Source organism: Chelonia mydas, chromosome 1 (assembly GCF_015237465.2).
Source record: "Chelonia mydas isolate rCheMyd1 chromosome 1, rCheMyd1.pri.v2, whole genome shotgun sequence".
Lineage (NCBI taxonomy): Eukaryota > Metazoa > Chordata > Testudines > Cheloniidae > Chelonia > Chelonia mydas.
In genome coordinates, this window is record NC_057849.1 from 196,532,977 (window position 1) to 196,557,853 (window position 24,877).

Genomic DNA, 24,877 nt, shown 5'->3' on the forward strand with positions numbered 1-24,877 from the left:
TCGCTCTGTAATGTCCTGTGTCTGGGCCAAATCACCCAATGACAACCGACTGCAAAGCCAGAGAGCACTCCTCTGCCACTCCTTGGTGCATGGTAACATAAACAATAAATAATAACTTAAAGGTACAGAATGCAGGCAACAAAATTACAGTTCCTTTTCATTTGCAAAACCCAACAATGGTAAATGCATCCACCCCACTAACTAAATGATGCTGTCCAACAAATAGCAAGGCTGGGACCTGATGTGCAGGATTGCTACGCTGACAGGTACGGTAGCTGTCCTAATAATCCTGAATCTTCAGGGAAAGTCCCAAACTACCTGTTTTTCTAGGCTTTCTCCTGAAAGCCAATACGTGACAAGATGGTGAGTACACAACCTACTTGGTGGTGTGGAGTGAGCTGTTATTGCTCTGGTAACTATCCTTGCCTTGTTTCAGGGATTAACCCCTTGTAACATCACAAAATGTCTTTGACCAAACAAATCAGTCCTGATGCTCCTTCTGGTGTGAATCCATTGCTGGGACTTTCAGACGGATAGGCCAGAGAAAAAATTCCACTGCTTGCAACCTGGAATGTTATTTTAACACATCAGATTATAAGTGTTAATTAATATTCAGAATGATGAACCTCAAATTTTCATCCTGAAACACAACTCCTGTTTAAAATGCAAATATACATGTTCCTTATGTTTGTGTGAGTTCAACTCTGGGCAATAGATTTCGATAGTGCCCGATAGTGGGCTAAGGTGCTTCATTTTTGGGGGGAGGTGTCAAAAACTGCAGAGCCCAAAATCCGGCAGCCACTTGGAAATGTTGGGATGCTGTCAAGATAAAAATTCCCCCCCCCCCCACTTTTTTTTTAATCAAAAAATTCCTTCCTAGTTTTAATAAGCTAGAATGTTGTGGGTATTATTTTGTAATTTCCGGCTGCTATTCATTTACTCGTTGAATTTCCTTCATCGCAGACAGAAAACCAATATAGATTTCAGGTTCTAACACGCTCCAATTCTGATGTATTTGGAGGAATTCAGAATTTCAATTACATATATATTTAAAATGTGTCTATTTTCCCAGAAATGGTTAATTTCATGAAACCATTTCTAGTATAAGACTTTATAACCCCTGAGAACATCCTTGTGTTTTTTCCTAAACAAAGCTGAAATCTGGGGCTTGGGCTTTAACCATGTCTCTTTAAACAGCCATTTAAAATAAAGACGTGAGATGTTGACACAAGATCTAATAGAGAAAGGGGATAAAACCACTGGATCATTGAGTCTTTCCATCTGCAAGGGCAAGATGCAGCCCCCAAATAGCATATCCTGGAATGAAACCAATTCTGCATGTGATCTTAGCTTATGGGCTCCAGTTTGTTCTTGTTTTGTTTGTTTTTTCAGTGCTTTACCTGGAAGGTCATTAGGGCAGAGAAGGTTGCCACGGGTCACTGCAGTCTGCACTAACACATTTTCAGTGTAGTCCAAATTCTCAGTTGGAGACTCTTCCTTGTGCCTCTTAGGTCTCTACATATGGGGTTTAGCCCCATTAACCCTTACTTTACTGTCATTTCTATGACTGCCAACCCAAGGGATGTTTAGAATTAGGTTTTATAAAGATCCAGATTTAATTAAAACTAATATGAATAGAAATATTTGTGTGTATGTGGTGGTGGGTGGGAGGAGTTATTTCAATTTTAAAAAATTATGTGTATATAAGAGAGAGAGATAGAGAGAGAGAGCACAAGATCTACTATGTTGGAAATCCATATACGTCAGAGCGGCACTAACCTAGGATCTGATTCTCAGCCATTCTGAATACTCGCAGTTTCCATTGACTTCAACTGGAATTGTATGTGCTGAGTGCCATTGAAATCAGGCCCCTTATGGTATGAGAGTGAAACTGACCAGTCAGCTGAAGGAAGTGCAAAAAAGTAAATAAACAGCACAAATTGTGAAAAGCAAATAAGATTGTAAAGATTCTTTCTGTTGTGCTAACTTCAACTGCTATTAATGATCTAGAGACTTTTACAAACAGTATGCGATTTATATCCACCTACGTTTACCCACTCTATAGACAGGGGAGCAACTACTCTACTGTTCTATAGCTTAAGGGAAGTCAGTTCCTACCACGTCATTTATCTCTGTTTTTTATATTCTTCTTTACCCCCCTTCCCCTCCCCAGCTCCTGCTTTCTTGAATGTAACAGTCCTGAGGGACCTCTCCCTGGCCTCGCAATCCCACAGACTTTGTAATAAAAATAAAAGAGGGTAGACATTAATCCGTCAGTGTCAAACACTCAGAGAAGATAAATTACATTGCAGAGGCTTGGCATTTCCGTTTCATCACGTTGCCTGCACTGCCACTGCTCCTCTCTATACAGCGTCACTGAAGTGTCCCACCTGCTTGCCTGCACAATATTATCCTTGCAGTTGCAGGTTCCCCTCTTTTGGTTGGGAGGAAGGAAAAGAGAAAAGCCCCATTCTCTCTCACACTCACTCACTCATATGCGGCATCTAGACCTGGCTGTTCAATTACACTGAAAGATGAAGCTGTGCTAAAAAACCCTTTGGAGGCCATGACCATATGCTGCGTATTTCATGAAGAACGCTCTGTTGAACGAAATTAAGGTTGCATGGTTAAGTTCGCAAAAGTCAGGAAATACCAGAGATCAGGCCACAACCTTAACTCTGCCCCCTTGTTCCTACATGTCTCTGTTCAGTGTTAAACTAGAGGGTCACATAAACTCATGTAATGCAATATAGTTTTAAATAGCACTGACTCTCTTTGCCATGTTCTAGGCAGTGTGAGAATGTCTCTCCTTAGCCATTGACTGCATGTTTCCAAGAAGCCTAAGGGAGTTAGGCACCCAACTCCCATTGAATTTCATTTGACAAAGCCCAGCCTTAAAATCTCCTTGTGCAGACAGTTTTGTTTTGTATCACTGGAGCTGACCCAGCTCTCTGATGTTCTCTTCCTTGTTGGTGCATCAGAGGGGCCATCAGCTAGAGTGTATGCAGCACTGGGAGATGGATTTAAAATCCCACTTCTCCTGCTGAGGGTATTGCACTGAATAACACTGAGTCCTTGTTAATGGGCACTCCCTTCCTGCACTAGCAGGACAGGTGATTTTAAGGGTCCAAGTACTGTAATTGTTACTTATGTGCTGAGCTAGCAGGGGGCACTCAGCATTTCACACACTGTAAGGGGAAATTATTGCATGGTACTCGATTTCCCCTGACTTTCTTGATAACTGAGTAACAGATGTAAAGAGCTACACCCTGATATTTGGTATCTGAAGGCTGATGGCCATGGGGTAATGGCTTGTTGACACTAAACAGAATGGATTGCGACCTGCAAACAGATAGCTATGCACTCTAGCATGCAGGGGCTGATCAGCCAAAAAGAAAATCTAGGCAACTCGCACAGCAGGAAATAGATGATTGTGGGTAAAATCCTATTTTGAAAAGTGATGTAGGCACTTAGGAGCCTAAATCTCAGAGAAAGTAAATGGGACCTAGGTTCCTAATTCACTTAGGTGCTTTTGGAAATTATATCCTTTGTGTTTCAGTGGGAGCCTTCCCACAGCAAATATAAATGGCACTGGTTATGTTTGTCCAGACGCACAGAGCAACCGGACCCTTTAAATCAGAATGACCGTTGTTTTATCTTAAGTGAAACATCAAAAGGAGAAAGAACAAAAGTGAAGTCACCATGAGAGAGCACATTGTGTGTGTGTGTGCACAGGTGCGGTCTGACAGCCTGCTGAATTGAACACAAAATGGTAGACAGAAGAGTCCTTGGAGATTTAAACATGCAGTACTTGGGACAGAAATGCATAACCAGTACACAGCTAAATACCCTGCAGTATCTATTAAGGTGGGGTGAGACTAGAGCAGTGGTTCCCAACCAGGGGGATGTGTACCCCGGGGCGTACACAGAGGTCTTCCAGGAGGTACATCAGCTCATCTGGATATGTGCCTGGTTTTACAACAGGCTACCTAAAAAGCACTAGTGAAGTCAGTACCAACTCAAATTTCATACAGACAAAATGAGGAAGTAAGCAATTTCTCAGTAACAGTGTTGTGACACTTTTGTATCTTTAAGCAAGTAGTTTTTAAGTGAGGTGAAACTTGGGGATACGCAAGACAAATCAGACTCCTGAAAGGGGTACAGTAGTCTGGAAAGGTTGAGATCTGCTGGACTAGAGGGTGGATAAGCTGTAGTAGGGTCAGAAGAGCATCCTGAGACTTGGAGGGTTATCCTAGACATATCTGAACCTCTGGGCTTTGCAAAATTGGGCTGGAAAATCGCAGTCCTTTGCAGGAAGCCAAACAATGGCTGGGAGAGACAAGTGAGACAAACTTTTTCAAACTTTCCATGCTTCATTGCAAGTTTTAGCCAAAAGTTCAAGTTTATCCTAAAAGTAAACCAAAGCCAGCACCCTTCTTCCCCGGCCAGGCCAGTGATCTCTGTGCTTATTTGTTCTTCAGCAGATTATGAACTCTTCAGCCAACTGGACGGTCAGAGACATCCCTGCGACTCAGCACCGCCTGACCCTGACCAGGCTGGATCCTGGCAGCTTGTATGAGGTGGAGATGGCAGCTTATAACTGTGCAGGGGAGGGACAGACAGCCATGGTGACCTTCAGGACTGGTAAAGGTCAAATCTTTCCCTAGATGCTTTGGTTTAACTCCCTGCGGTCCCATCTCCCAGCCCTTGATAGCAGGCACCGTTCTGGAGTTAGCCTCTCTACCTTGTACCCTGCAGGTGACTTTTAGCCACGTGCTGTGTTTTGGTTCAGTGCCTGTCAGGTGGAAAGGCAGCTGCCCCCACGTTCAGAGTCACCGCCCATTAGAGGAGAAAATAAGCAGGGTGGTAGACAGTGTGCTGACAGCACAGGACGGGCAGAATCAGGATTCCTGGGTTCCATTCCTGCTGCTGCCAGTCACTGGCTGGGTGACCTCAGCAAAGGTTTCTGTGGCCCAGGTAGGCATCTCTCTACCAATGATTACCAACTTCTCAGGTTCAGCTAGTGGGGGAAATGGTGATGGATTTTTCAGAAAGAATTTAGAAATGTTTTTAAAAGGCAAAAAATGTTGCTGAACATTTGTAGAGAGTCACTTGGGCTTCACAACACCTCTGGGCCTAGAGCCCGTTCATCAATGCTTAAGGCCCTACTTCATTTGCGATATTGCGGAAATTGCGGGTCCCGTAATATTAGGCTTCCACTGCAGTTTTGATTGTGATTAGCTTACTTTGCACAGTCCACAATTTTGCATACATTTTGAGGTTTGTAACGCACACACGTTTCCCCACTAGTACAGTAGAACCCCATTTATTTGAGCTGATAGCGGCTGGGGCTCGGGCTGTCAGCCCCGCACGTTAATGTCTGTAATATAGTTGCAGCAAAATGTCTGGTTATAAAAAAAATAAAATAAAATTAGCAGGCATAACATCATAATTGAGTGTTTATACTGTTCCAGCAAATTTATGTTCAACAAATAGGTCTTTTCTAGCTTTTCCAAGTTACCGCAATTCATGAAGGTCCATTATCACTTTTCTGCGATTTTCCATGCCTTGCCTTGCAGCTCAGCCGCAATTATTTGACAATCATCCCCCAATACAAGTAGGACCTTATCAATGCTGTGAAATCCTTGGGTTCTGTAAGTGCAAAGTGCTACTATTCCCATGTAGTGGCTGCAAATTTCCAATGGGAAATAAACACCAGTGGATAACCGTCCATCACGCCTCATCTTCTCTGACGTCATTCTCTCTTGGCTAGGCCGACGACCAAAACCTGACATTGTCGCCAGTAAAGAGCAGCAGATCCAAAGGGACGACCCAGGCACTAGCACTCAGAGCAGCAACCCATTGGACAACAGCCGCCTCTCCCGTAAGGCCCTGCCTGAGTGGGGAGGGGGGAGTGCCATGTGTGTTGTGGGGATCCAAGGCCAGGCTGCGTCGGGATCAGAGTCAGTCCCTGGGTAACATTAAGCTTAGTTTAGGGGGTTTTTTTTGCTCATGACTAGTCGAGCACAGAGCATGTGTGTCACCCGCAGAACTGCACGCTTGTTCCCTTTTCCCATACCCAAGGAGACCATCGGACATCTACCCTGCTCTTCAGCTGAATTTCATGCTGGTGAAGGGTGCAGTATTCCCAGCCAGGGAGACTGCAAGCCACAGAACTAGTGCAACATGGTGAAGGGATCACATACATTTCCCACACCCCACACTGCCCTGGAGGGACCCCTTCCAAGGACGAGCTGGGAGTACCGGCTTTGTAGCCTGTGAGGTTCTTGGCCTCTCAACTGAGCCTGCTAACAGGGGGGTGTTTAGTGCCAACTCTAGGGATGGTTTTGTGCAGGGCTGGGCCTTGGCATTTTGTTGCAGACGGGAAACATCAATATGAACCCAGCCCAGCTTGTCCTGTTCTTCATGTCCCATCCCATGTTTGACATGGGTATTGTTTATTGGGGCTGTTACCCTTCCTATGAAGTTCTCTCTTAATTGCCTGTTTTCCCCTTTGTATTCATTCTTCTTCTCCTTCCCCTTCCTTCACTCCTGTTCTCTTTCCATGTCCTGCATATCCGCCCATCTTTTCCTCCGACTATTTTGATGGTTTTTCCTCAAACTTTTTTTTCCATCATGTATAATTTTTCCATGTTTCTCTGTTGTCTCATTTCACTCTTTCCTCCCTCCCCCCCCCCCCGCAGTTGCTGTATCAGTCTCTACCATCTTTCTTATCACTCAGTGCCTCTGCATACCCCATCAATCAAACTCTCTTCTCTACCTCGATCCTGACACATGCGCACACACCCTTCTCCCCAACACACAGCCCGTTTCCCTCTCCAGACACACAGGCATACAAGACCTCTGCCCCACCTGGCCTACACACATTTGCTTGAGGCTGAGATGGTCCTTCTCCTGGGTGGGAGCCATTGGCTGAAAGGTGCTCTTTTCTGACATGAAAGAGAGAAGTTCTTAGCTGCGTTGCCAGGTTGAGTGTGCTCAAAGCCAGCTGAGCCCTTATCAGCGGCTTTGTTGGAAGTGGTGGAGCGGGACATGAGGGAGTTGCAAGCAGAAGGTAGAAGGAGCTCACTGAGTTTTCAGGGAGCAGCAGGGGCAGTAAAGAGGAGGGGGCGGGACTGGTAGCACAAGGATGAGGAAGAGTGAGGGGGTCAATCAAACTGGTACCTCTGATCCACCCTAAATTTGCTTTAGAGAAGGAGAGGCAGAGAGAGAGAGGCGTTTCATGTTCTACCCTGCTCCTCATAGCTCCCGAGGCACCAGACCGTCCTACCATCTCCACAGCATCGGAGACTTCTGTGTACGTGACCTGGATCCCCCGCGGGAATGGAGGGTTCCCCATCCAGTCTTTCCGAGTGGAGTACAAGAAACTGAAGAAGTTAGGAGACTGGGTGCTGGCCACCAGCGACATCCCCCCCTCTCGGCTCTCAGTGGAAATCACAGGCCTGGAGAAAGGTAGGAGATGTGCTCCTCTCCCCTGTCTTTCTGTGGGACATGACAAATTGTCCTGCTCCGATATGGTGGTTCCCATCTATTATGCCATGCTCTGTGCTGTGGCGTTTGAGCACCTTCAGTGACCTGGAGAAAGTCTTCCCAGTCCTTTCTTTGGACACGTGGGGAACTCTTCAAATGTTGCCCTGAATCCTGCTGCTGGCATGCAGAGATCGAAGGGGGTCTGGGCTTCTTTGAGATGGGAGAGGGATGGTCTTCTCCCAGCTGTTTTCTGTCAGGGTGGTGGAATTTCACAACTGTGGCCTGTGGACCATCTAGACAGCCTCCTGGGGAGAAAAAGTGGCCTTGGTCTGGGACACAATTGAACTCAGGCCATTAGTTTCTTTGATGTCAAGGGCTGGGAGCCCCTTCTTTGCAACATCTCTCCGTGCCATCCAGTAGGGTGGCATGGGGCTGAGCTGACTGGAAGAGAGAGAGACAGACACAGCTTTCCTCTTCTAGGTGCCATGCTGGCTATTGGGCTTGCAGGAGGCACCAATCCTCTCTTAATGCCGTTGTTTCCAACCCATCTCTCCCACCTAGGCACCTCCTATAAGTTCCGCGTCCGGGCACTGAACATACTTGGGGAGAGCGACCCCAGCACTGCATCTAAGCCGTATGTTGTGTCGGGATACAGTAACCGAGTGTACGAGCGCCCTGTCGCCGGGCCTTACATCACCTTCACCGATGCCATCAACGAGACCACCATCATGCTGAAGTGGATGGTGAGGGAGGGAATCTGTGTCTGCAGGGAGGGAAGGATGGGCACTGGTTGGGTGGCTTAGAAGATAACATCTCAGGTAGCTATCGGATCTCACCAGCTACAGCAGGCTAGGCTTCCCCAGAAGCTGGGTGGGGAAACTCCAGTCATCTAGGAAGTCCTGCTGGCGATGCATTAGAGTACTCTCCTTCCTCAGTACCAGTACTGACGCAGTAACCCGCATGGTGCTAGGGGATGTGCACCTAGACATGCGGTCTTCCAGGGGGATGTGATGCTGGGGCCATGACCATTTTGCTCAACAGATTCACGGAAGTGGGGTTGGTAAGCTTGCTTCCCTAGCCTAATTCCTGTTTGATTAATTAGTGCCTCCTTAAATTTCCCTGCAGTTTCAATGGGATACACTGTTCATCTTCACTTCCCGTGCTCATCTGTTGGGTGGCATTGCTGGGTGCTGCTAAACAGCCTCTACGCTCTGCCCCAGAAGTGGCTTCTTCTCAATTTTGGGTGGGATCCTTCAGGCTCATGGATGCTGTCGAAAGGGCCGTTATTTATTAATCAATACACATGAATTAACAAGGGCCGAGGATGGCATCCTCCTTTCCTACCTGCATAGATCTAAGGGCTTCCACTAGCCCAGGGTGAGCCATAGAGATGCTTTCTCCACTTCCCAGCCAGCATCTTCTGGCCACAAATCCCCGTGGGGCCTCTGTGGCAGCGTTTCCACTGTTGGCTGCTTTTCCTTTAAACATGGAGATCATATCTGAAGGGGGCTGGATGAGGGCAAGGAAGGTGAGGTCTCACCCGGCTCTGTGATGAAATATCTTGGGGAAAGCCAGAAGGAGCTGATGGCTAGTGGCTGTGCTGTCAGCCAGTGGGGTGAGGAGGAGAGGTCAGTCGCTCTGTCTCTCTCTCCTGTATGTGGCATGTGACCACTGGATCATTACACGATGCAGCTTGTACAGGACATCTGAGCCTTAGTAGGGTAAAAACGAAGGTCATCAGATCTCATGCATGGCCAGGCGCATCACTGTTGGGACTAGGGGGGTGTGTCTGCTGTTCCTGGCAAATCCGATGGCATCCCAGCTGTTACCCGGGCCACCACGGAAGGGCAGCAGGTTGGGATATGATAGCGGGCTCTCTTAGGCCTCCTAGAGAAGCCCCTATCCAAGGGCAGCATGGGGAGATGGGAACATCCCTGCGGCTCCTCTCCAGCGAGAGGTGGTTTGATCAGCATGGACACCTCTAAACGTTGCCTTCCCCTTCATCTCTGCAGTACATCCCAGCCAGTAACAACAACACCCCCATCCATGGCTTTTACATCTACTACCGCCCCACTGACAGTGACAATGACAGCGACTACAAGAAGGACGTGGTGGAAGGTAAGAGGCGCAGTGCAACTGGCTCCAGCTGCCGCGTGCTGGGTGGTTTCTCCATTGAGAATGTCTGTTGGCAAGAAGGAGCGGCTATCGCGGTGCCTAGGAGCCATGTCTGCCCAGGCACAGCCCAGCTGAGGCTCTGTCCAGCACGACAAGGCGAGGTGGCGACGGGAAGCCTGTGTCCGGCGCACCCTTTGCCCTTGCTGGAGTGCAGAGACAGGATTAGTGAGTCCAATTTTGCCAGTGGCCTTTGGGCAAAGGCAGTGAGGCTTCGCTTGAGTTCTGGGGCAGGGAGCTAACGGAGCCGTGTGTTCATTCCCCCACCCCTCAGGGGACCGGTACTGGCACTCCATCAGCCACCTGCAGCCAGAGACCTCCTATGACATTAAGATGCAGTGCTTCAACGAGGGCGGCGAGAGCGAGTTCAGCAACGTGATGATCTGCGAAACCAAAGGTATCCAGCTCCTCTGGGCGGGTCAGCAGCCACCTGCTGCCCCCTCGTTCTTTTTTCGCAAAGCATGGGGGTGGTTCGAGGCCTGGCCCAGAGGACCCAACAGTCTGGATTAAAGATGAGAGATGAGGGGCGGAAGTGAGGAAGGACAGGGTTTGCAGGTGATGCCATCATGCTGGTATTAGGTCTGTGCACAGTTCAGTGGGTTCAGCCCCATTGGGCTGGGCACTGTACACACATGGCAGGAAGAGACAGTCCCCACCCCTAGTCTGGGTTAACGGCGAGATGTAAGAGGTGAATGAAACAAACAAGCAGGGGCTTAGGGGGGCTAGGAAGCGGTCAGGAGAATAACAGCACGACTTCTGGTCAGAGCAAACTAACTCGCTTGGTGTGGGCCCTGTGGAGGAAGCCTTCAAGCTTTCAGCAGGATTTTCATGAGGGGAGGTAGAAGCTCAAGAGAACAGAGTAGCGAGAGGGGGCACACGCTGATCAATCAGGCAGCCAGGCTGGCGTCAGTGGTGGGGCTGGCACACGGTGAGAGGAAAGACTGGCCAAACAGAGAGGAGTTGTGTAGGGTGTGCAACGTGAGGACAAGAGGGTTGCACTTAGGTGCAGTGGAGAAAGCAGGGCCAATGGAGAGAGTCCAAGAGGTGGCTCTTGTGTGCCGTGTGTGGGGAAGCAGAATTTAGGGGCTCGTTTCGGAGGGGTTGGGGAGGGGCAATGTGGGTGCCAGGGAGAAGGCTGTAGTGATGAAGCCGGAAGATGATCAAGGCCTGGAAGAGATTTTGCTGTCAGGTTAGAGGAAAGGGGCTGGCCTTTTAAATGGCTGGTGTGCAGAAAATGGCAGGATTTGAATGCAGCTTGGATGTGAGAGGGAAGGAGCCAAAGATAATGCCCGATTGTGGAGCCGAGTGCAGAGAGGCTGGTGATGGTGAGTGACACAGAACATGGGAAATGGAGAGGGTTCAGGGGGAAAGTCCAGCTTCACTGTTGGCTATATTAGCTTTGAGGTGCTGGTGAGACATCCAGGAGGAATTATCAGAAGAGACAGGTTGAGCTGCAGGATTGGATGGAGGGAAGCAGCTCAGGAGTGGAAAGGTAGCTGTGTGACTCATCTTCACACTTAGCAGTTGAAGCCATGTAAGCAGATGAGGTTGCTGAGGGAAAGGGTGTAGTGGGGGAAGAGAAGGAGACCAAGGGCTGAGCCCTGTGAGACCTCTCCGTAGAGCAGGAGAGTGATAATTACCTCTGCCGCCCTTAAAATTCTCCTGTGGCTCTTACTGGACACAGGAGTCCCCTTCGCTTCCTGTCCTGAGCTGCTGGGTAGTGTTTTGGGGTGATGGGAAATGGCTGCCCTGTTCTATCCCAGCAGCAGCTACATTTCCATGTAATATGATTATTATAACGATCAGTAAGGAAGGGCTCTACCCACCAAGCCACGTGGACCTAGAGAGCCGGTGGTTCTGTGAACCATACACAGTGTGTGCAGCCCCCCTTTAGCTGCCTGTTGTCTTGGGTGACATGTCCGCTTCTAACTTCCTGTCTTTCTGTTGCAGCTCGCAAGTCTCTTGGGCTGCCTGGGCGCCTTCCGCCCTCAACGGTGCCCCCACAGCAGCATCCAGCGCTTAGTGGTGGACACAGCGGGCTGGGGACTGGTGCCATGGTGGCCCGCTCCAGTGATCTGCCCTACCTGATCGTAGGGATAGTGCTGGGCTCTATTGTCCTCATCATCGTGGCCTTCATCCCCTTATGTCTGTGGAGAGCCTGGTCCAAGCAGAGTAAGTGGCTTCATTCTGAAGAAGAAGGAGGGTGCTTGTTGGGTGCTGGTATCCCAGTTAGAATAGTTGGGTGGGAAGATCCTGGCTATATTGGGGAACAAAGTCCCCGTGAAAGCTTATGCAGGTAGAGGCCCAAGCTTTCTCCCTTGTCCAGTTTGTCAAGCCAATAAAGAGTCTTGAATTTTGGAGTCCATCAGGCAGAGTCCCCCCTCCAGTGGAAGGGTTGGATCATTGTCCCACCTGGCAGGCGTGTTAGCAGGTGATACAGCCCAGTGTGCCCACAGGATCCTTGCAAACAACCAGCAGTATTTCGTCTTCTCTCTCAGCTGCCTTCTTCTTCTCCCTCTTCAGAACAAACCATAGACCTGGGCTTCTCTGGAACGAGGCTGCTGGTGTCCTCCTGCCAGTACACCATGGTGCCTCTGCGAGGGGTCCCCACTCCTCGAGCCAACGGGCAGCCCTATGCCAACGGTGTGCACCTGAACGGCAGCTGCCCCTCAGGCGGGACAGGCTACCCGAGCACAAAATCCCGAGACTACAGTCCAGATGAAGTTCAGCAGGTACCTTCTCCCCCTGTGTTAATAACCAGCATGTTGGGGGCTGGATGATGGGGGTGTTTTAGTCAAGCCCGGTCTGGCCCATTGGCTACTTGGGTTAGAACTTGCTCTGAGATTTCTGTCTCCAGTCACTCCCTCTCCAGAGCTGGGGTACAGATTGGGGGAGCAGTTTGCCAGGCACAGTGCCCAGTTAAAGGAGGCAACATGGGCAGGTTGGGAAGGGAAGTCCAGTTCTAGTTAACTTTGGATGGAAACCCTAGGCCCCTGTGCCACGGATCCTGAGTCATGGGCAGAAGGGAATAGGGAGGATCTTCATAGCTCCAGTGATTAGACAGAGGGGTCCCTTGAGAGGCCGGCTGGAGAAGTTAGCAAGAGATCCTGACTTCCTATCAATAAGAGCTCCTGGCCCAAACCTTGGCAGGGCATGCTGGGATTGTACAGGGGCTAAGACATAGGAGACTCCAGCCCACCAGTGCTTTTACAGAAATGTCGTTATCATCTGATGGTTCCATGCCCAGTGTGAAATGAGTTTGTTGGTGCTCAGTCCAGTTCACAGCAACAATTCTACCCTCTCCCTTCGGGAGGCAGGTTCATCACTGGCTGCCTCCATTGCACTGGTTCTGGAGTCCAGACCAGCCTCCACCTCTTAAATCTGGCTTGGATTCTTGCTCTTCTAAGATGCTTTTTCCTTTTTCTCCTTTCAACCACAGGATGAGACCAACACCTTACTGCAGGGGAGGGTGCTGCAAAATGGGACTGTCCAAGGACACTATCCGACCTCCAGGTAAGCTCTGGATCGTGGGACTCCGATGAGGGTTGTGCAGACAGGATACGCAGACATGGGACTTAGCAATGGAAAAGAGCTAGTTAGGTCAGCTTCTCTGACATGCAGGATCGTTCCCACAGCCTATCCTCCAGCGATCTCCCCAGTCTAGTTTTAAAGTCCCACCCTTCTCCCACCACCCTTCCCTTGGGAGACTAGTCCACACCCTAAAACATCTCACTGCCTAGGATTTTTTCCAGTCCAAATTTTCTCTCTCTGAATTCCATCTCATCCCTCCTAGAATGTGGAGTTGGCCGGGCCGCATTTTAGAGATGGCCAAGACCCACTTCTCCCCCTTTTTTGTGTCCCGAATGGGGATGGAGACTCAGACAGGTTAACAGGATTAATGCTCACATCCACAGTGTTGATGAACTCCCTCAAAAGATGCCATCGGTCCAGTTTTAGCCTCACTGTAGCAATGCAGTTCACTGCTCAGATGTCAGATTATAGTTTCTATCATCCGTGACACTACCTGTTCCTGCCATCTCCTCTCAACGCCCTTGTTGACCAGGCTGTGACCAGAGCAGCTTCGAAACTCCAGGTTTTACATTAAAGTTAGAACTGGTTGCGAATGATTTTTTGAGGGAAAATTCCATGTCTGCAAAAATCAAAAATTTCCCCTTGTTTCTGGAATATTTCGATTTTGCGTTAGAATTCTTTTTTGTCTCAATTGGTGATGAAATTTTTTTCAAAAATTTGCATTTTTTTGTGGGAGGGAAATTCAGTTTTTCCATCCAGCTCTAATAAACCCATTCCCCCACAAACACGCCCTGAAATAGAAGGACAGGCTGCACTTAATGTATCTGAAACCAGACGTGGGGCCTCCCAGCCCTTGAGCTCACTCTATTGTTTTGTGTTGTGTCTTTAGCCAGATGTTGGTTTATCAGATAAGGGTGTGTATCTCTGCCTAGTCTTCTTGATGTTCCATGGGCATCTCAATTCCCACCCCCTAACACACACATTCTTCCCCCATTTGGGAGTCCTCACTTTGTTATTGCATGAGGCTGATATTGTATTGAAACGCAGCCATATGGAAGGTGACATCCAATTCAGGTCCGCTGTCCACCGAAAGGGAATCTTCTCGTAGCCCCTTCAGTTGGCTGGAATGCACCACTCACCATGTCCCTCTAACAGACTTCTGGGAAGGAGTATTTAGAGATGGGTACAGACAGTACCAACCCGTATCTGTTTTTCTATCAGGCTCTCTGATGCTAGACCAGAAGACAGTTCCTTCCTCTGTAGCCTCCCAAATGACTCCACCAACCAGCTGCTCCAGCCACATGATGATTGCTGCCATCTTCAAGAACAACTTGTTGGCCTATATCACCCAGTGACAGGAAGCAAGATGGGAGGCCCCAGCCTGGAAGCCCTGCGAGATCCCACATTCCACAGAGGTCAGTGGGCAGGAGAGCTCAGTGCTTGCTGCTGCTATACTTGTTTAGGTTGATCTTGGAAGGAAAGTATCAGTCTGGGAAGACTTTTCCAAGGCTCTTGGAGGGCAGGGCTGGAGGCAAGCTATCATTTTTAATGCTCAGCATTGTTGTGCTAGAGCAGTCTTTGAATGTCACAAAGGGCATAAAAATGTAAGAATGGCCATACTGGGTCAAGCCAATGGTTCAGCTAGCCCAGTACCATGTCTTCCGACAGTGGCCAATGCGAGGTGCTTCGGAGGGAATGAACAGAACTGGGCAATTATCGCATCATCCATCTTGTCATCCACTCCCAGCTTCTGGCAGCGAGAAGCTTAGGGACACCCATTCATGGATGTAACCTTCACAAACTTATTTAAATCTTTTTTTGATCCCATTTATGGTTTTGGCCTTTTCAACATCCCCTGGCAACAAGTTCCACAGGTTGACTGTGCGTTGTGTGATGTACCCCCTTTTGTTTATTTTTAACCCGATGCCTATTAATTTCATTGGGTGACCCAGTTTTTTGAGATCCCTTTGTAACTCTTTGCAAGTCTACTTTGGACTTAACTATCTTGAATAATTTTGTATCATCTGCAAATTTTGCCACCTCACTGGTTACCCCTTTTTCCAGATAATTTATGAATATGTTGAACAGCACTGGTCCCAGTACAGATCCCTGTGGGGGCATCACTATTTCTCACCATTCTGAAAACTGACCATTTATTCCTACCCTTTGTTTCCTGTCTTTTAACCAGTTACTGGTCCATGAGAGCACCTTCCCTCTTATCCCATGACAACTTACTTTGCTTAAGAGCCTTTGGTGAGGGACCTTGTCAAAGGCTTTCTGAAAATCTAAGTAAACTGGATCACCCTCGTCCACATGTTTGTTGACCCTCTCAAGAATTTTAGTAGATTGGTGAGGCAAATTGGTGAGCTGTGTTGACTCTTTCCCCAACAAATCGTGTTCATCTATGTGTCTGATAACTCTGTTCTTTACTATAGTTTCAACTAATTTGCCTGTTACTAAAGTTAGGATTACTGGCCTGTAATTTCCAGGATCACACAGCAACATGAGGGGGCCAGAATAGCAGGTAGAGACCACAAAACTGGCCCAGCATACTGGAGGGTGGGGCATTTATTTGGCAGAATAGGGGTTCCTAGCACCCGCTGATTCTCACTGCTCTGAGACCTTACACCCAGGGAACCAACTGGTCTGCACCATGGCAGGTACCTAACCTGGCTGGAGATATACCTGAGACATGTACTCGGCCGCTGCGGTGCTTTAACCCTTCCAGTGCTTGCACTTTCCAGGCTGTCAGTCAAACAAGTGCATGGGAAGACACACGTAAGTTCACAGTTCATGAAAGGTTAGAGTGATCCATTCTGAAGGGGGCTGATCCACTAAACAATTCTTCCTGGTGGGGGAAACAGGTCAGTCAGTGTCAGGTGCCCTAGGACACTGTTACTTTGGTACCTGCTGCCATGTCTCTCTATGACACAGCTACCCGCATAGCAACTGTGTTGAGAACCAAGCACCACACCACTTTCTCTTTGCCAATAGGATCCGTTGTTAGAAGGTGGTTTGGAGGTAGCAGCTCTCCTGGCACATTCATGCACTGGTCAAAGCTTTGTTTTCTTTGGTTGTAATTGGTTGTTGCTCCCCTCTCTTCTCAGGTACCCCTTGCTGCCTTGGCCTGGTGCCAGTCGAAGAAGTAGAGAGGCTAGATTGCTGCCAGCTCAGAGGAGAACGGTGTCCCCAGAACCCAGCCATCGCTTGTTTGGGGCAGGACCCAAGGAGGCATCTGCGCAGCAGCCCTCCAAGGCACATGCCCTTTGAGACTCCTCCTCCTACCAGTTAGGGACAAAGCTGCCTTTGCAAAAGACTATTGTTCTAAAGAGAGAGAGACTGGGTATTTATTTTTGTATAACAGCCTTATTTATATATTTATGCATTTGTAAATAGATGTATATGTGCCTTTTTATAATGCTATTGAGACAGAGGGGAGCCTGTGCAAGGTAACAGGAGGAGACAAGAAACTGGGGCATCTGCCAGCGATGGCATCGGGCTATTTATCAGAACACAGCCCGGGAAAGACAGCCTTCTGCTCAACACAAGCACAAGAGACATCGTAGGACATTGGGCCAAGCACAGCTGCGAAGAGGAGACTGGTCTAAGGTATTTTTTTTGCAGCAGGGACTAGGTGAAAAATGAGAGTGCAGAAAAGAAGGTCCCTTTTTCTCTCCCAGCTGGAAGGGATCTCCTGGCGACGTGCCCCTCAGCATGCATCGAAATCATGTACAATACATATTGGCATCAACAACCCTTCACATACTCGCCATCTGTAGTAGCATATCTGCAAAGACAAACCCCTGCTTTAACAGCTAAAATAAAGGCTTTCGTCTTCTCTGTGGTCTGCTGTATGCTAAATACTCCTATGCTGAGCTCAGTCTCCTCCCTTGGCAAGAGCAGGGGAGGGGGGATGTTTTCCATGAGTTACTGCTTTACACAGGGCTTCCAGCTGGTTCCTCTAAATCCAGGAGTCAGCAGAAGAGGTGAGGCCCAGTCCGGCTCCAGGTGAAGCCCAGACAGAATGCCCATTGGGGGAACAAGGTCGGACCTTTGAACGAGCTGGAAAGGTGGGGGTTCTATCTCCATCTTTGTGAACAGAGCTGCACAGAAAAATGTGTCTTTTGTGCAGACTCTCCCTGTTTTCTTTTTCATTTTCCTCATTTCAAAAGCCTTTAGCATCTGTGTCCGTAGGTAAAGGTGCCCCTTTGAATGGTAGCTGAAGGTGCTCGGCACTGTCCAGGAGAGGGCCTATAGGGCACAAGCAGACAGTACAAGAAACACTAGCTGTATTGTGATGGGTGCAACTGCACTGCACCTGCCCAACTGGGATCTTTACTGTTCTTCATTTCCACTTGCTGACTCCAACTGCTTTACATTATTTAGGACCGAAGCATCCCACGCTCTGTTCTGTCGTGCTGTTGCTTTGCTTCCCCTCCAACCTGAGAGTTGTTCACACGTTTGACCCTGGTTCAATTTACACAAAACACCTCACAAACAACAACCTGGAACAACCGCAAAAGGGGCAGAGAGCCCAGGAGGGTTGGTTGGTTTAGTTGGGTTGGTTCAAAAAGGGCTCTGGACCACTAATGTCTAGGACTGGGCTACACCTGCCTTAGAATGAAACCTCACCACTTGAGCAAGGCAGTGAGACAGCAGGAGTGCCGTAGTCCATAGTTAAAGAACAACCAGATTCCAGGAGAAGGGAAAGGAAGAAGAAAACTATGACACATCCAGGCTAATTCTCCTCTAACAGGTTGGACCAAGTCCATAGTTATCCCAATGTCAAACCAGCATAAGAACAGACTGAGGCCTATCGCTGCTACAAACACGCCAGGTGCACTTTTCCCTAACACTGACTCCAGTACCCCAATTCATTGTGGTGTCTTATTTCTACTGAGCCGAAGCAAGCAGCAAAGTCTGTAATTTAGCCATGGCCTTCCCTAATTTGGTCAAAGTTTAACCCTTCAGCCCCTGAAGAAGTTCATCCACAGTGTACAGCATACTTGTCTTGGGCTCCTCCAAATACCTTGTTCCTCCCTCTCATTCCCCCCCTTTCACAATGTGTCCTCCCTCTGCCCCCACAGAGGGGGCAGGAGAGCATCTGTGGTATTGGGCTAGCCTACTCTTCAGCAGACAGCCGGTGGAACGTGTTTCTCTCGGAATACGTGCCCAGTTGCTCTTTGACAGGACATAGTACATCACAAGATGCAACCTTAAGAAACCCATTAACTACACCTAAGTACTAAAGATAGAGCTGAGGAGTGCAATTTCCAGTGGGTAGATCTCACACATCAAAAATTGCTCCCTCTTGAACAAGGGCTAAGACCACATCCAGCATTCGTTCAACGCAAATCACTGTAGCACATCACTAACACTGTTCAATGATTGTATCTGGAGCACTACCTAGCCTCTTCTATTGCCAAGACTATGATAAAGGTTTAAAACAAGAGGAGTGAATGTGAGTTGGGACTCCATTTTTATCCCTCTTTCTTACCCACTCCTTTTCCTTTATTACCTGTATGTACTATTATTTAAAATTTGCACCCAACCAACAGTGTTCTGACTGCCCCAGATGACCGGCCTCCAGTGCATTCTTAATGTATTTCTTTCTTTGCAGGTTAACAAGTGTTACCCTTTGTAACTAGTCCTAGCCGTCAGGGCACCCACTATCAAACCAAAACAAAACTTTAAGGAAATCTTTTTAGCCTTGCGTTGTCAGCTATGATACTAATATAGGATACCAGAGGGCTGCTTAGTCCACCACCCTAAGGCATAACAAGATCCAATGGCTGACAACTGAAGTCAGGAAAATTCTCCATCGCTTTAACTCCAGATTGGATGGCTTTCTAAATACTATGCGCCAGTTCAACCAGAAGTGCTTCAGTTTGATGCAAGGATCAGCGGGTGACATTTTATGGCCTGTGTTATGCAGGAGGTCAGACTAACGGTAACAATTTCAAAAGCCACCTTAGTGACTTAAGCACTTAGACAACTAAGTCACTTTTGAACATTTTATTCTACATAATCATAATGGTCCCTTTGGCCTTAAAAAAAAAATGTATATGTATAGTAGCCTCAAAACACTCCAACCTGCTTACAAACTTTTATTATCTACAGTAGGATGCCAGCTTCAAAACTGACTTTACGTATTTAAAATCCATGTAACCCCTTCCCATTCTATATGCATATTATCCTGTGAGGGTGTGTTGGTTAATTAATAGAGTTAAGAATTACCCATGACATACAGCAGAAGAAGATACAAAATGGATCATGTTTCAAGAGGCATTGAAGGGAAGATCTACCCTGCTCGCTGGAAGACAAGGAAGTGAATAGGCGACAGCCAGATACTGGGCCCTTGATTAGTCTGGGGCAAATGAGCTGTGCACAACTGTACCCCAAGGTAGGTCTGACTGCTATGAAGAATAGCTTGTAAAAGCCATGGGAGCATAGGATGAGTCCTTATTGCAGAAGTGCAGACTTTGCTTAAAGGGTCCATAAAGACTGCACCTAATCGGCAGTAAACAAAGCCATTTGCTACAGCTCACCAGATGCAGCCTGTGATGCTCTAGCTGGCTCTGAATGGAAGTTCAAAAGGGAGCATTGCATACTGGGATCTGCGGTGTTTACAGTCCCTCTGTATTAAAGATGCCCTATGGATGACTGGCAATATGGAACCCCAGGGGAGACTGCAAACAGGACAAAACCTTTGGCCCAAACTTTGACATCCTGCGTGTTATTGGGACTGGTGCTGGTTGCAGACAGGGCCTCTCAGTGACATATGCCCATCACCAGGGAAATATCTAACGAATGAGGCTAGTGACAGAGAGAACTTTAGTTTAGTATCTTGGTATCACGTGGAGGCTGAGGTGGTGGGAAGATGCGTCCATCTTTTCTGCTTAAGAGAGTGATTTCCTCCTTGAGTACTTCTGCCTCCTGGGCCTGGAGTTGGACCAGTGTAATCAGCCTCTCTCTCTCCTGGATCTCAGCTTTCCGGGGGCCTTGGAATTCTGCTCCCTGTAGGAAGAATGAAACAGAGCTCTCTTTAAGCACTGGGGAAGGCATGGCTTCACTTCAGCTGGGAAAGCAAAGCCTTCCCCTCACCAACCCAGGCTTAGGACAGGTTTACACCTTCTCTACTCACATCTGATGATCACTCGGTAAGTGACAGTTAATTCAGTGCTCGGCCTCGGAGCAGGCACCACAGATAGCACAGGGGAAAGAACACGTCATTTCACTCATATCACTCTGGACAATGGAGTGGGGTGGACTTGCTGCGAGGGAAGTCCCATCCAGTCTCCTTCGATCAGAAATATGGTGGTTGCATTGCAGTGGTAAAAGGACGCCACGGCCTTAACAAAGGGAAATCTGGGCATGGCCTGTTCCAGCAGGCATATGGATGAATGCCACCCTGCTGCAATACAAATTGGAGTTGCTGCTCAACTTCTACCATGAGCATCATTACCCCAGATCACTAAATGCTGATGGCAGTACAAGGAATTATAAAGGTGTCCTAGTGGGAACAGACAAAGGCCTGTTACTAAACTGTCATGACCAAGGCTTAGGCAGAGCAGCAGGAAAGTTTACCAAGTCATTCTGCAGGGCGTCCAGCTTCATTTCGAGTCCCTGCTTTTCAACACACAAGCTGTTCAGCTGCTGCAGCTTGCCGGTGTTCTCTTTCATCAGCATCATCAGCCGTTGCCGCAGCTCAAAAATCTTCTCCTGGGACGGAGGAAAGTTGAAGGAAACCCTCTTTTCTTTTTTTAAGTGGTAAATACCATACTATTTGCAAGGAGCAGATGTTTCATAATGAACCTGCTCCCACTGAAGTCAGTGGCAAAACTCCCTGGGCCAGATCCAGATCCGAGTTACACCGATGTAAACTCAGAGAAACTCCAGTGAGGGGTAATTCACTACACTTATCACATCTGAGCCCAAAATCTTGCCCCAAGACAGTTTTGCTATTGATTTCTTTAGAAGGAGGTGACAGGAAGGTACAATGTATCCAAAATACATATGTAGGCTTGGATGTTTTATTGGGCACTTCTGGGAGAAGCAACAACATTCTGGTCAAATACCTTACAATTAAAAGCAGACAAGAGTGTGTCTGTTTATATGGGAGGTTTTCCATGTCTCTTGACCTTTGCAATCACTCTTAAATTTGTTGCACATGTTATCTCTGGTTTTCATATTTTTTAAATGACATAAATAACGCCTGGGTATTCTAACAATAACTGGAAGGCGGTTGCAGTTTACAAAGTAATCGCTGGGTCTCGGGCTGAATAAATGCTTAGATGTAGAGGGCAAGCTCTTAGTAGCAAGTAGGCTGAGGAGTTTATTAGCCCAGGAGATGGTTGGGGACTTATCAGGAAGTATTTTTTTAATTATTTGTATTCCTGTAGCACCCAGGAACCCCAGCATACATCAGAACACAAAGACTGTACCTACCTAAAGCACTTACGAGCTAAATTCAATATTACAGCTGTGATTTTCAAAGGAAAATTAGGGTATTAGGTGCTAAACATCAATTGAAAGTCAATGGGAAGGACACCCAAGAAATACCTTAGGAAGACAGAAACCGAACTCAGGAAAATAGTGACTATATGTCCTGATTCTCCAGTACAAAACAGCAAGTGTAACAGCAGTTTGTGGCAAAAGGACAAAGGATTTGGGGATATGGGAGGGAAAAGGGTGTGGTGAAAAGGGGGAAAAGAAGTTGAGAGCCCCCACTGAAGAGACTTTTATGCAGCTATTCAGTTTCTAGGCAAGTGACTTCCTTGTAATTGCAGCTGTATCACTGGCCTGGGGGCCTCTGTCCCTACTCCTTACCTCCCACTTTTTGAGTTCCTGGGCTTGCATGTGCTCTTTCTCCATCATTTTTATCTTTAGCTCTTCCAGGTTTGTGTTAACAGAGAGTGTCTGCAGGGCTTCCAAGTCTACCACCCGGCCAAACTTCATCAGCATCAGCTGATTACAGTTCTCTTCCAATCCTATCAGAACAGTCATCACGTTTAAGATATGTATTCGGAAACCTTTTTCATAGGTGAATAATAAGAGCTAGCATATCTGTGGGGATGCAGTTGCCTAGTGGACAGAGCCAGAGTGGACTGGAACTCAGGAGACCTGGGTTCGGTTCCCAGCTTTGCTAGTAGCTGATCTTGAGCGAGTCACATCAATGATACAGATACAGATTCCTTCCCTTTGTAAAGTGCTTTGAGATCTACTGATAAAAAGAGCTAGATATTATTATTATTGTGGCTCATTTCATCTGAGGACCTCAAAGCATTTTAAATACATTAATTCATGTAAAGCCTCAAAAAAACTCTACATGATAAGTATATGTTTTTAAACAGAGGAGGAAACTGGCACAAAGAGGTTAAAGTGCTTTCCTGAGGGCCACAGGATTCAGAGTGAGAGGCTGGAATAGTAGCCAGGAGTCCTGATGCTCTAACCAGCACTTCTTCGTATCATTCATTATCAATGTATATCATTGAAAAGCCACTGATGCTCTGAGAAACAGTTCTACCGCTTATTTCTGCTGTGTGGTCATTATGACATCAGCACCATCTCCACAGTAGCCTGCTGGGATATCGGTGTCGGTGCAGGGAGCAGAGGTGAGAAAGGCAGCTATTGAATTAAGTCACACCCAGCAATACGTATACATTAAGCACAGATGCATGCAAGAAGAGATGCCCATCCCTATAAGGTGGAAAGAGACCTAGAATGCCATATACACTGCAGATAAGACCAAACTGTGCTTAGGAACTCACGCTGGATCCTTATCTCTATCTCCCTCCTGTCCCGGATGAGCTCCTTATGCTGCTGCCGGGCCTGCTTGTAGAGCTCCCTCTGATCCAACTTCTCATGCTGCAGGACCATGATCCTTTGCTGCAGATACTCCAAGGACTGGTTGGTAAATACCAACGTCTGGGACAGGTCAGTGGGTAACTCCCCATTTACCACGTACTCCACCTGCCAGAAATAGTCACAGACTAGGCTGATAACTGCATGTTACTGGCATTGGGAACTCAAGTCAGCAGTCTGGTTGGCGGACAAGTGATTATGGCACAGCCATTGTGTGAGGACAGCATGCTGTTTTAAACACAACTGGCAGAGAATAGCCTAGGGAAAGCCCATTCCCAACAAGGTAGACCCCAGCATGATAAGAGCCTGCTTATAGCCCTGCATGGACTCCAACACAGATGCTGGCTCAGACTTCCACCTTTGGCAATTGGAATGGAGCTGAGAGGCAATTCTTTACCCAGCTGCCTGCACGCTCCAGCAGCCTGGGGTCTGCAGAGCTATAAGGCCAGTTCTGACACATTTCTGTCCTTCATTTCTGACCAAAAATCTATTTTAATGAAGGAAGAGAAAGCAGGCAGGGGAAGCAGGGCCTGTCCCAAAGGCAACTGGGCGAGAGCAGGCAGGACCTGTCCTATTTTTTCAGTGGCCTCTGCATAAACCTCCAAGCATGACACAAAATAAAGTAACAGCAAAAAAGCACCCAACCCAGAGGAAAAAGTAACACTGTGTCGAGTTTGTCTCCCTGCTTTCAAATCACCTCTGCTGGGACAACATCTGTGAATTAATACATTGTGCCCAATCTGCCAGTCTTTACTTGCACGAAACTCCCATTGTCTTCAGTGAGAATTTTGCCCACATGAAGACTCCGAGATCAAGCCCTTAGCAGACTTCTGACCACAAACCTACACCATACTTGAGGGACATGGTCACTCAGCATGTCTGGGCTGTCTGGCCTTACTACTCAGTGTATTCCTTTAGTGGTCCAGCAGTAGAGGGGCAAACAATTCTTTTACTTTAACAACAACTAGATATTCCAAGTCAGTCCAGGGTCCCATAACGCTGAGAAGAAAAACTGCAAGCAATGAACTGTGGGCCGATGAGACTAATACTGCTACTGTCACAACCTGGCCTATTTTCCATCTGCTTGGAATCGTCTTGCTGCTGCTAAACCAAATGCAGCGCGCGCACACTCTTGCATCACCTGGTGTAGCTTCAGAGGCACTACAACATGGAGCTCATTCAATCTCTGCTGCTTCTCCCGTTGAAAGGCCTCCAGCTCCCCCTCAGCTGTGTCCAAGCTGGCTTCCACCACTTTCACCTGCAGAGATGCAAGCCACATACTGATGTGAGGACTTCATAATTTGGACCTAAACCAGCCACCATGGCAATGGTGACCGAGGGCTGCTCTGGGACTGGCTTAGAAGTAGGGTCCCAATTCATCAGATCTGTACTGTTTGGTTCCATGTTAAAGTGAAGGCAAGTTTTGTCTAGTTTAAAGGTAATGTGATATGGAAGGGCCACACTATTTTGTTCTGTCTTGTTATCTGTAGTGAACTTCCCTGCCCAATAATAGGATCATCTCCTTTCTAAAGTGAGGCTCTATGTTGACTGTATTGATGCAAAGGTGGCTTTCTTACATCATAAATCCCCTTCACTGTGCATATCAGAGTGACAAGAGAACGGCCATACTGGGTCAGACCAAAGGTCCACCTAGGCTAGTATCCTATCTTCCAACAGTGACCAATGCTAGGTGCCCTGGAGGGAATGAACAGAACAGGTAATCATCAAGTAATCCATTCCTTGTTGCCCATACCCAGCTTCTGGCAAACAGGGGCTAGGGACACCATCCCTGCCCATCCTGGCTAATAGCCATTGATGG

General features: G+C 47.7%; 2 protein-coding genes across 11 annotated transcripts in view; one reads left to right on the top strand and one right to left on the bottom strand.

Moving 5' to 3' along the window:
* BOC (BOC cell adhesion associated, oncogene regulated) overlaps positions 1–17,038 on the top strand; it is an 80,853-nt gene extending 63,815 nt beyond the window's left edge. For 4 of the 9 annotated variants that reach the window (XM_037908927.2, XM_043538652.1, XM_043538647.1 and 1 more), the window contains exons 9-19: positions 4,482–4,650; positions 5,774–5,884; positions 7,267–7,473; positions 8,053–8,234; positions 9,504–9,609; positions 9,938–10,060; positions 11,614–11,835; positions 12,187–12,395; positions 13,103–13,176; positions 14,416–14,609; positions 16,302–17,038. In XM_037908927.2, coding sequence (XP_037764855.1) covers positions 4,482–4,650; positions 5,774–5,884; positions 7,267–7,473; positions 8,053–8,234; positions 9,504–9,609; positions 9,938–10,060; positions 11,614–11,835; positions 12,187–12,395; positions 13,103–13,176; positions 14,416–14,609; positions 16,302–16,486 — 1,782 coding nt within the window. In that variant the 3' untranslated portion in view covers positions 16,487–17,038. The remainder of the gene's footprint in view (positions 1–4,481; positions 4,651–5,773; positions 5,885–7,266; positions 7,474–8,052; positions 8,235–9,503; positions 9,610–9,937; positions 10,061–11,613; positions 11,836–12,186; positions 12,396–13,102; positions 13,177–14,415; positions 14,610–16,301) is intronic. The other 5 variants (XM_043538650.1, XM_037908949.2, XM_043538649.1 and 2 more) reach the window with 3 other exon arrangements.
* The window catches only part of CFAP44 (cilia and flagella associated protein 44), an 86,950-nt gene continuing 79,098 nt past the window's right edge, over positions 17,026–24,877 (bottom strand). For both annotated transcript variants that reach the window (XM_043538653.1, XM_027824545.3), the window contains exons 34-38: positions 24,200–24,316; positions 22,965–23,166; positions 22,024–22,184; positions 20,782–20,916; positions 17,026–20,211 (exon numbers count right to left, since the gene is read on the bottom strand). In XM_043538653.1, coding sequence (XP_043394588.1) covers positions 20,029–20,211; positions 20,782–20,916; positions 22,024–22,184; positions 22,965–23,166; positions 24,200–24,316 — 798 coding nt within the window. In that variant the 3' untranslated portion in view covers positions 17,026–20,028. The remainder of the gene's footprint in view (positions 20,212–20,781; positions 20,917–22,023; positions 22,185–22,964; positions 23,167–24,199; positions 24,317–24,877) is intronic.